This window comes from Ceratosolen solmsi, unplaced genomic scaffold, assembly GCF_000503995.2.
Source record: "Ceratosolen solmsi marchali unplaced genomic scaffold, CerSol_1.0 scaffold2, whole genome shotgun sequence".
NCBI lineage: Eukaryota > Metazoa > Arthropoda > Insecta > Hymenoptera > Agaonidae > Ceratosolen > Ceratosolen solmsi.
Window position 1 is genome coordinate 9,068,888 of NW_011948422.1, and position 11,664 is coordinate 9,080,551.

Genomic DNA, 11,664 nt, shown 5'->3' on the forward strand with positions numbered 1-11,664 from the left:
AAAAAAAAAAAAAAAAAAAAAAAAAAAAAAAAAAAAAAGAAAAAAGAAACAAACAAAAAAAGATACATTTCAATAACGGTAAAAAATATTATTGACTTTATAAAAATTAAATTCGTGTCTATAATATTCTAATACCTTCCACTATAAGGTATTTTTTATAAAATAATGCGGTAACGAAATAATAAGTAATGCATATGTGCTAATTAAAATAAAAAGTACACATCGATGGAAGTCTGAAAAAAGGAATTTTTCGGCGTAGTTTAGAAGCGAAATGAATATTAACGAATGGGCGGGGATTTCGTCCAAGTAATATAATCAAGATGTACTGAAGAAAAATTAATACAAACCTGTTAATTTACTCGTACAATTTTTTAATTTTTAACACGCGCGGCTCAAAAGAAATATAATATGTGTATAAAATATTTCTAATAATTATAAATAAATATAGACAGTATATGAATAATGATAAATTATTAATTAATCAATATTTCAATACACGTTGCGTCACTTATTTTAATTTGATCTAATTTCGTTTGATCTAATTTTATTTGATCTAATTCCATTGGTTTTTAATAAATATGTATTTCTATTTATTCATTTGGACTCGTCGACGTGCAAAATTAATTAATATTTTAATAAATAAGACACTCGCTTCTATTTATTTAAGTTTTCATAATTTAATTTAGCTAACCAATTATGTTTGAAATTGTACATTAGAATTTATTAAAATAAACGAAATATTCATGAAAATGTCACTAATTATCATTATTTAATATGCATTGCTTTTAAATATAAATAAGATAAGGGATCGCTATAAGCGCAAGGCATTTACATCATTAATTAATTCCAGATAAAAATCTATATCAATTGCATGTATTATTAATTGCAATTGTAAGCATCACTGGGAGAAGAATCGAACATAATTTTGTTAATTTACATTTTCCTCGTCCTTAATGAGCAATATATTTTTTAATAATATTTAACAATAAATTGGAATCAGAACGGGAAAACAAAAACATTTATAAAATATTATACTCCTGTAACTGAAATATCAAAGGAACGAAGTAAAATTATTGGTTCCGTTAAAATTGTAAAAAAAAAGAAGAAAAAAAAAATTGCCAGTCGCGCGATTATATAACCGATCATGCAAACAGCTCAAACTAATTGAACGAAATTTCTCTTTCGCATGAAAAAGCCAATTTACAGTGACACTTTCGATTTCTCGCCTCTCGTGAATTTATCAACACACGCGTATGCCAGACCGTAGCGCAAAGCCAATGTTAGGTATCTTCCCTCAACGCGGTCGCACCACTTCCCTATTGGTCCGCGCGGGCCTAATAATCAAATGCGATAACACAAACAAACACACAAAGGAAAGAGAAATGCAAACATAGTGGTAAGTGAGGAGGGTCGGGTCTCCAAGTTAAGCCCAGCCACGTGACAAGAAACAACTCGCTAGTCTCTATTCGTCGATCGACCGCTAATGAAAAATGAAGCTGCTTACCGGCAAAGAAGACCCGGGGCTGGGGTGTCGGGGTGCTCGCCGGCTGATTTGCTGGGGTCGCTGGTGCGACGGGCGCTGCGAGGAGATCATAATCACTCCCGGAGCTGCCCACCGCGACGAAGCTGTAGGATCCACGTGCCCAGGGATCTGCCCGCCACCTCGTCACAACGCTCTCACGAGGCTGCGGCACTACCTGGTTGCCGAAGATACCCTACAACAGAGGAGGAGGTCGAGGAGTTTCGGCCGCTCTCGTCCTATATGTGTGACGAAGGGTGGCCGACTGGGTCGATGGACTCAGAGTTATTAGGCTTTCATGGCTTTTGAGAGTCTTATTTGTTTTTACCAGAACAAGCGTTTCATTCCTCCTCTATGCATCTCGCTCTCACACATTTTGTCGAGTTTTTATTATTTCTTTTATCCGGGACCCGCTGTCATCTTGTTCGCCCAAGAGCACTCGGCTTTATGACGATTTTTCCGTCATTCCGCGCGACACGAATTCCTTCGATGATGGCGAAAATTTGAAAACGTCTAAATTTCTGAATTGAAAATTTACATGAAAATTTATATACCGCCACTTTGTTTCTCCATCTCCTATGTTATCTCGCGGGTCAAAGCTCATTTCAGTTGCAAAGACATTAAGCATTTTTGCTGTAAAACATAAACATAGAAATATAGAACAAAGCATAGCCGTGATCGCTTACTGCGCGCGCGCCTAATAATTTACTCGAATAATTGTCAATTGCGCAAATTATCTATCGGATTTGTTGTATAATATTGGGAGAGAGAAAGATAAGGAGTTAATAAGCAAAATATTCTTTATTCTTGAAATGATATTCAGCCTTTATGATATACTTTCGCTATATAATTCCGATTCATGCATCCGTTAAAAAAAAATATATTCTCAAAACATCTTCGATGGGTTAATGTTCCAATATACTTTTTTGCTATTTTCAAAAGAATTTACGATTCTAAAATCAAGAGACACATCTATACACAGGCTTTAACTTTACATATTATACGTTCGATGAAAAATTCATTACAATTGATACGATCCATTTACATCTCGAAATTATAATAAATAACCACTACGTATCATTGAATAATAATAAATTTGGCTTTTGCCAATTATAGATGTGTAAAAGTATGTGTGTCCAAAGCCGTGTCAAAGGTTTTTTTTTCTTTATCTTTTTTTTTTTTTTTAAATTAAAGTATTCCAATAATATTCGAGCCTTAACGTCATTCGCCCAACGTCTCGTTTCTTTGATAAAAATAAAGGAAGCGAAATGAATTTAAATACCATATTATTTCTTCTATTCGTCATTGCAATCGTGTTTTTCGACTTTATCTCATTCAAAAGTCGACATTCTCTTTATCGTTGATTACATCGCTGCGTATGATTAAGCAAATATTTATAATAAATAAAATGAGTACATAAGTTTGTAATAAATCTATGTAAAATGTCTGCGTGACTTTTTACACGTATGCACACTTAAAATATTCAAGCAAATCTTTTTATCAGTGAACACACACCGACCTGCGCGGGCCCGCGAGACTTGACTCGCTAACCCACTTGAAAATCTCATAACAAGTCTCTCTGCCATTCTCTCTCTCTCTCTCTCTCTCTCTCTCTCTCTCTTCTCTTATTCTCCTCTTTACGGTCCAGAATGATGAAAAATGCCCGTGCAATTAATTTCGTCGTATGTATCCCTCCGGCAAGGATAAGCAGCAAATTTTGTTAGCAGAAAGAAACGATAAGGCTCTGCGTTGCGGAGGGGCAAAAGGAAGTCATGCGAGATAAATACCAACGTTGTATAAGTGTGTGTAGTGGCGCGTGAAAGTTCTGCACTTTTTACCTGACGTCTTTTAAACTAAGGATCATATTTATAAATCTTTCATGCCGGGAAAATGAATGACTTGACTGCGGTTATGTGTCGTTACTTGAATTTTTTTAATTTACAGCATATAGATACTTTAATTATATAATTGTAAACAACGATATTCATTTAAGCTCGCTTAATATTTAAAACCATAATAATCATTTGACATTATTTCTTACGAATTTGAACACATTTTTGTTGGCTGAGCCTGAATCCGATAAAATATTCTTATTTCTGCGGATTTTATTTCAGTTTTCACAATTTTTTCACTTTACACGCTATAAATCATCGCTCGGATTATTATAATGCCTGGTCAGTTTAATTGATTCGTTAATATAATAAAGACGATCTCCGTAATTATATTACTAATCTATAAATAATATATAGAAATTCGAATTGCAATTTTTCTGATAATTTCCAAACACAAATTTTAATTATTTTCTATTACAGAACTATAACAGCTTAAGTAAGTAGGAAAAGTTGTTTTGATAACCCGTGCCTAAACAATTTTGTTGAATCGGTTGAATCGATAAGTAAATATATATATATATATGTGTGTGTGTGTGTGCGTGTGTGTGCGTGCGTGCGTGCGCGTGTGTGTGTATAAGAGTATGAACAAATGAGTTATCTGTTGTGATAATATTGTCACATATACTCGTTTTATGCTCAACGAGTATTATATTGCATTTTTTAATGAATAGCCCCGAATATAAATTTTCATATGATCATCTCAAATGCATCGAGATACACGAAAACACACAGGCACACGCGCACGTACAGATTATTTTACAATTCAGGGAGCTTTTGTTTTCAATTATTTATCTATAAATTGAATGGAAATTTAATTAAAAATTCTTATAAATGGACGAAAATATCCTCTACCAGCAAGGAAATGTAATAATTTCAGTAGGATGCCGAGCGCTGAGAATAAATTTTCAAGTATCAATTACAGTGGAATAAAATCAAACGATAGTTGCTTTTCAAATCGGAATGCAGCCTCTCGCGAAATTTTACGATGCCAAGTTTCATTTAACGGTAAATTTCGATGACGCGCTTACGTTTGTTTGTTTCGCAACGTCGTTTACACGAGACGCCAACTTAATGGAAAATGATAATTCAGGTACGCGGGAATAAAAGAAGCGAGGAAATAAGAGCGCAGCGATCGCTTCGTCCTCCAGATTGCGACGAGGGCTGGGCGGCGTGGAGCGGAGCGGGATGAGGTTGAGGATGGGTGGACGGGAGGACGGGAAGACGGGAGTAAGGGAGTAAGGGAGGAAGGGGTGGGGATAGGGGGGTATCTATGTGCACGTATGCTTGGGACATTGTCTGGACATTGTCCCTCTTACCTTAAGTACGGCGATGCAGCGGCCGACGATAACATCGTCGCTGACGTTTTCCATGACACAGGCCGCCTCGCCGGCGACGAGGGCCAGAAGCACCGGCGCTTTGTACAGATTCCAGAAGAGGAAGAGCTCCCCGCGGGAGGCCGTCGTGCTACCGACGTGACCGAAGAGGTTGGCCGTCGGATCCCAAAAGATCCTCTCGAAGCAGAGCACAACCTGACCAAAGGCAACGCACGTATACACATTATGTTACTATATTAAAATGTAATGATTATATGGTAGTCGGAAGCTGAGGCAATTGGCAAAAATTATACGTGGTCACGTACATCATCTATATATCACGTATATCATTAAACATGGTGGCCTTTTATTTTCGGGTGCATATAAATTTCGACGTTCTTACTTTGAGCGAGGAAGGTTGTACTGCAACACGTTGAGGCTTGCGATGACTTACTTTATTCCCTCATCATACAAATATCAAAGCAGCTCGTTAAATATCGAGTTTTCTAACCTTTATCGCAATGACAAAACCATACAGGTAGATCAAAGTATTAGGAATTAGCGTAAGGAAATTTTAAATTCTATAATTACGACTTGCGAATTCATATACTTTCATATTTTTATCTCGTTAGCTTCGTGATATCCATTAAAATAATTAATCATCGTTATATTAATAAATATTAATATGTAAACTGTGCGTTGCATTTTCTACAACTGTTTTTACATTAATTAAAAATTCTTTCATGCGTGTATTTCCATAATTAAAAAAATTGTATATAAATGCCACTGTTGGAATAGAAATTACAATTAAGGAAGTGTTCGAGATATATATTAAATTTTATATTATAGAAGAATGCGAATAGCCTAACTTCCGATACTCCGTAACAATAATAAACATTCTTTAATGTATTATTAAATTTATCAAACATTTATCGAGATGTATAGAAAATAGATAGCATCATATAGAATTAATAATTTTAACAAGTAAATATTAAAATTAATTACATAGTGTAGATTCAACATTATATATATATATATATATATATATATATATATACGTAATTATGCAAAATTATCTGTTCGCTCGTATTAAATAGTCATTAAAGTATTAAAATATTCTCTCATTTTCTTCTTAATATTTATAAATGATGCTCCAGCTTTATTAATTCAAAGAAGTTAAAATAATTGACGTCGAATGATAATTAACAATCTATAACAATAAAATGCTTCGTTCGAACGAATAAGAAAAGAATTTTAAAGAGTAATTTGTGCCAACGAATGGCCTGGCACTAGAAGCATAAAAGTAGCAAAAATTTGCTTGCTCGTGAGTATTGCGTGGTATATTAATTTCTTGAAATTACTAGGCGTACCACAAAGGTACACAGTATGTTAACAAAATTAATTCTGCGGGTGATTTAGCACAATTATTTTAAGTTAATTATAACGGTAAGGTAATTCATTATAGGAAGAGACGGGCGATAAGAGACATCGCTGTCAGTCTTTCGAGCAAACGGCTGTGCAGCGGGTGCGAGTCGCCGAGTTCCGATTATCTCTTTCAATGCTACCGCCCCATCTTCGAGTATTCCATTGCTAAATTACTAATTTAATTAGAAAGGGGTGTTACCGCTGCCGCTTCTGTTATAGACTGGACACGTGAATTCTTAATTATGCATCAAGTGGCGGGAGATAGAGAGCCCTTAGAGGGTAGCGCACGAAGAGAATTCATTATCATCAATTTTATTACTCCTCGTCTTTTATGTCGTTTGCTTTGCTTGGACGAGACATCGTCTAAATACGGACAATAACTGGCTACGAGAATTCTTTGTCGATTGTTTCGAAGACTCAAGCTCATTTCACTTTGTTTGTTGAGCTTTTTTTATGAGAAACGAATGGCTCGCGGATTTTCTTTGAATTCATCAGAAAATCCTTGATCATAGTAAAGATTAAGGTTCGTCATTGAGAATACTGTTGCTCGACAATTTCTTATATACACGTGCACACTTTATTAGAAAAAAAAAAAAAAACTCAATTCTCCTACCTGTTATATTTAAATAAGAAATCATAATAAGCAAGGGTTATTCAATCGAAGATAAATAGATAAATACACGCGCACACACACACACACACACACACACACACACACATTTATATATATATATATATATAAATATATATTATATATATTATATATATATATTATATATATTATATATATATATATTTATATATATATATATATATATATTAAATGTTTATGTTTATGATAGAAAAAAAAAATTGTGCAACTTCTTTTTCGATTTATTTAGAAATTTATTAATCTTAATTTTTGCAAAAAAATTGAATTATGAACTTTGTGCTTTTCTGTCGAAAGAACTATTTCTCATTCGAATAAATATTGATTTTTCGTATGATTAACATTAGTAGTTAAATAGTAAACGAATATATTGATTGTATTATAAGAATGAAAAAGGATGAAATTATAATGAAATATTATTATTATAAATTATCGTTATAAAGTGTTATACTCTAGAAGATTCGTTTGGTAATTACATTCTAAACTCATATTATACAAAGTTTAAACACAACAGTCCGAGATTCGTTTAAACATATCTAAGATTTAATTATTTTTAATGTTAAAATCAAAATAAATCGGATATTTGTTAGTTAAAAAAATTTGAGGATATAATCATTTGGATTATTGTAATATAAATATACGTATCAATGCAGTTTATATGATTTCAACAGAAATTAGCTTCCATATGCAATTGATTGATAATCAAATGTTTATTTACTTATAAATTAATTTAAACATAAATTAGAAAATACTAGTGACACAGACATTTATCATTATATGTTACATTAGAATGCTAAGGTGCTCTATCCACATACAGCGGTCAGACTCTTACACTAAACAAAAAATATAAAAACTGAATATATATTTAATTCTGAAAATTCATGCTCTAATTATGAACTATTAATTTCTCGTCATTAAGTGGAAGTTGAGAAAAGAGTCGATTCACGAATACAGGCTACACTTTAGTCTGAAAGTAAAGCGGCTCGTAAAAGAAAACGTAATTTGCAAGGTTCAAAAGCTGCCAAAGCAATAGAAAATTTCTCGGTATTCATCCCGCGTGCATAAAGAAAAATTCATTAACATGCTAATCCGAGTGTCGCAGTACTGCTGCCGGTATTTCTTGGCTTAAATGTATTTCTAATGAGGAAAAAAGATTTTTTATTCAACTTTGTAGCGCATATAGAAATAAGAATCACTACAATAATACATTATTTAGAAAATATTATTTATTTGCTTAATTACGTGACTGCTGACGATACATTTGTTAACAAAATGCAAAAAAGAAAAATGCTCAATGTATCCCGTTCGATTGCTTAACCACAAATAAGATGTGAATTTTCGAGCATTGACATTCGACATAAATCACGATTAATACACTTTAATTTTAATTTATGTGAAATATTATTGCCCGGATATTGCATCGATCGAACAATGAACGCTTTAACAAAAATTAACCATCGCTCTGCCGGTCTTTATTGCAAGTTGTCATCGTGTCGTTATTGCAGCGCAAAATGTAACAATGTAACGCTCATATTACATTACATACGTAACAGTATAAATTCTTGATATCCTTGTTTTTTTCTTTTTTTTTCTCCCCCCTTATCAAACCATATGATTTCAGTGGTGACTCCAATCTATATTTTTCTTTACACTTCCAACGCATATTATATTAGAACGTTGCAGATTTATTTTATAAATAAGAGAATAAAATACAGTCGATTTGTAATATATTTCAAAGGACCGAACTAAATAATACTAATTTTTTAAAATACTGCATCTATTTTACATTAAATATAAGGATAATACATGCCATACGATGGATCAATTCAGACATTGACATTGTTAATCGAATATTCAAATGATAATGCTTTATCAACTAAAGTTGATGCTGCAAATTACGTGTTGCCCCACTGATAATGTTAAGTACGTAAAATGTACATTTTTTTTTTACTCGAATTGATTTACAACGATGTTTTCGATACTATTTTTTAATCATCATACTCTTTTATACTTATGTCCATGCGCATATGTTGTTAAATTTATTATTCACATACGTTAAAAAAAAAAAAAAAAAAAAAAAAAAAAAAAAAAAATCAAAGAATAATTATTACACAATGTAGATTGTATCAACAGTTGTCCAACAGTGTTGAATAAAATAATTTCGATCGCTTCAAATCTACTCTCCTACTTGCGTTAATACACGGACGTAAAAATATTAGTGGATAATTTATTTTAATTAAATCGAGCGTTTATTTATGCCAATTAACAATTGGATAACTCGTTCGTTCTTCTGCTGTCATAAGTCTAAAAAAATTAATGTTTTCATAATTTTACAATAAAGTATAAATGTTTGGAGTATTGGTATTTGTACAAAATGATCGACCGCGATAAAATTTATAATATAAAATTAGAATCGTTGATTTAAAAAAACTTTGATGATTGAACAAGTATCGTGTTTAGTAAAAGCATATTTAGCAAAATTAGATAATATTATAATGTCGGATATTTAAAATATAAATTAATAACATTTTTTTAATCATAAGCTAATCTCTGTATATCCCTTCTAGTTCATACGAAATTGCAATGATTGACTGCTTAAGCTGAAATAAACTACTGAATAAAATACTATGCAATAAAAGAGAAGGATTTTTATACTTATTTTCTAATTTATCAAAAGATAAACGCTTCGAAATGCTATAAACGTACAACGTTTAAATTGTATAATCATAAATTTGCAGTCAAATAAGGAAGTTAATAAAAATTGTTAAAATATATCACGAAGCAAGCAAAGCGATAAAATAATTTATTAGGCGTATCTTTATAAAGTTATCAAATATACATTTAACTGTTCGAACCTTTTTCTAAGTACTCAAATATATTTGAGCTTTTTTTTTTTTTTTTTTTCGTTTATTATTATTCTTTGTTGTGAAAATTTTTTATTTTATTTTTATAAATTTAATAACGCGCGATATCCACGGTTTTCCAATAATTATCCAGTCAGCTATTTTGTTGAATATACAAAAATATCTCTTTATCATCTTCGGAATTTACGACGCTAATCGAGAATCCAAAGAATACACTCGATTTATTTCCAAAATCTGTATAAACTAAATGGGATATAAAAATAACCCATTGACAATGTCGAAGAGGTCATATTCTTTTATCGATGTTATTATAAATCAAAGCGCACTGTTCCCTATATACAATGTATGGCAATCCATGGCATATGCGCGTATTCTTATGAAAAATTAATACTTCTAAAGATAATAGTAATTATAGCTACTTGAGTGGGAGAGAAAAAGCTATCCTCAAAAGGCTCCTCGCTGTTGGATCGGATATCTCGAGAAAGGAAACAAACTGCCAATAGCCGGCAAAAAGAAAGCTCGCGCTTGTGTATACTTATATAGGGGTTAATAAAAGCGAGGACCAGTGCCATTTACCGTAGTAATTGTTCCTATTTACACTCGTTCGTTATTAATACTTTTATCGCTGGCTGTAAAAGCGAAGAAGAAGAAGAAGAAGAAGAAGAAGAAGAAGAAGAAGAAGAAGAAGAAGAAGAAGAAGAAGAAGAAGAAGAAGAAGAAGAAGAAGAAGAAGAAGAAGAAGAAGAAGAAGAAGAAGAAGAAGAAGAAGAAGAAGAAGAAGAAGAAGAAGAAGAAGAAGAAGAAGAAGAAGAAGAAGAAGAAGAAGAAGAAGAAGAAGAAGAAGAAGAAGAAGAAGAAGAAGAAGAAGAAGAAGAAGAAGAAGAAGAAGAAGAAGAAGAAGAAGAAGAAGAAGAAGAAGAAGAAGAAGAAGAAGAAGAAGAAGAAGAAGAAGAAGAAGAAGAAGAAGAAGAAGAAGAAGAAGAAGAAGAAGAAGAAGAAGAAGAAGAAGAAGAAGAAGAAGAAGAAGAAGAAGAAGAAAGGAAAATAAAAGAAAAATAATCTCGCTCATCCTTGAACAGTGATTTACGGTTCTATAGGCGCGATAAGAGTCAAGAGTCAACGACGTATTTCGCGCATTGATCGTCGACTAAAGTCGAGCGTGCGACTTGAGAATGAGTCAGACGACATGGATTTGGGGAAGGAAAGAGAGGACTGTCGCACTCACCTTATTGAGGTTGCCGAAGCCGAGTCGCTGTATGGCCTGGGACTTCCAGTCGGGGAGGGGCGGGTTGAATACCACCGCCGACGGCGGCGAGGAGGCCTTAAGGACACCCAGGGGCAGCGTCACCAGGACGGCATCGCACTTGTAGACGGAGCTGTTGGTCTGTGGTGAGCGGGCCGGTGCCGCGTAGACCTCGACGCCGTTGGCGCTGTAGCGGACAGCGCGCACCGAAGTATTCAGCCGGATGTCCAAGCCCTCGGAGAGGGCCACGGGTACGCACGAATAGCCGTTCCTCACTGAAACAGGCCGTGATTACATTGCCAGCGGATTTCTGAGGGCGCATTAATCATTGCAATGAATGAGATTGGCCTAATGAGACATCGCCTTGATTAATTAGTCTACTTGACGTGGCTAATTTCGGTGAGGCCTGACTTTTATACGTGTTTGTTTGATAGTTTTATAAAATACTTCATAAGATTAGGTAATTCGAAGATCTCAGAGCTGATATTAACTTTATGTTGTTATGATAGATGGGCACAGCCCCATGATCGCGTATTATTGATGATGGGGACTCTATCGTCAAATTCATCAAATAAATTGTACGAGAGCGAAAGCGATAGTCGAGAATGTACGAAGATTTTTCCTTCGATTCTAAATAAATAGTTTCGTGATCGCTCGTGTCCTAGGAATTTCGAATAAAGCCAGCAACTCTATTAAACTTTTCAGATTATAGGAAAATCATGGTAAACGTCAAAGCAGTCGAAGTATCGAGATTGTTGT

The 11,664-nt window shown here is 33.5% G+C and overlaps 1 protein-coding gene across 1 annotated transcript in view; it reads right to left on the reverse strand.

Moving 5' to 3' along the window:
• The window catches only part of LOC105362066 (lysine-specific histone demethylase 1A-like), a gene marked incomplete at its 5' end in the record, with an annotated part of 12,405 nt that extends 1,225 nt beyond the window's left edge, over positions 1-11,180 (reverse strand). The window contains 3 exons of the mRNA XM_011499393.1: positions 1,505-1,715; positions 4,728-4,940; positions 10,888-11,180. Of these exons, the coding sequence (XP_011497695.1) occupies positions 1,505-1,715; positions 4,728-4,940; positions 10,888-11,180 (717 nt within the window). The remainder of the gene's footprint in view (positions 1-1,504; positions 1,716-4,727; positions 4,941-10,887) is intronic.
• Positions 11,181-11,664: the final 484 nt, after the last annotated feature.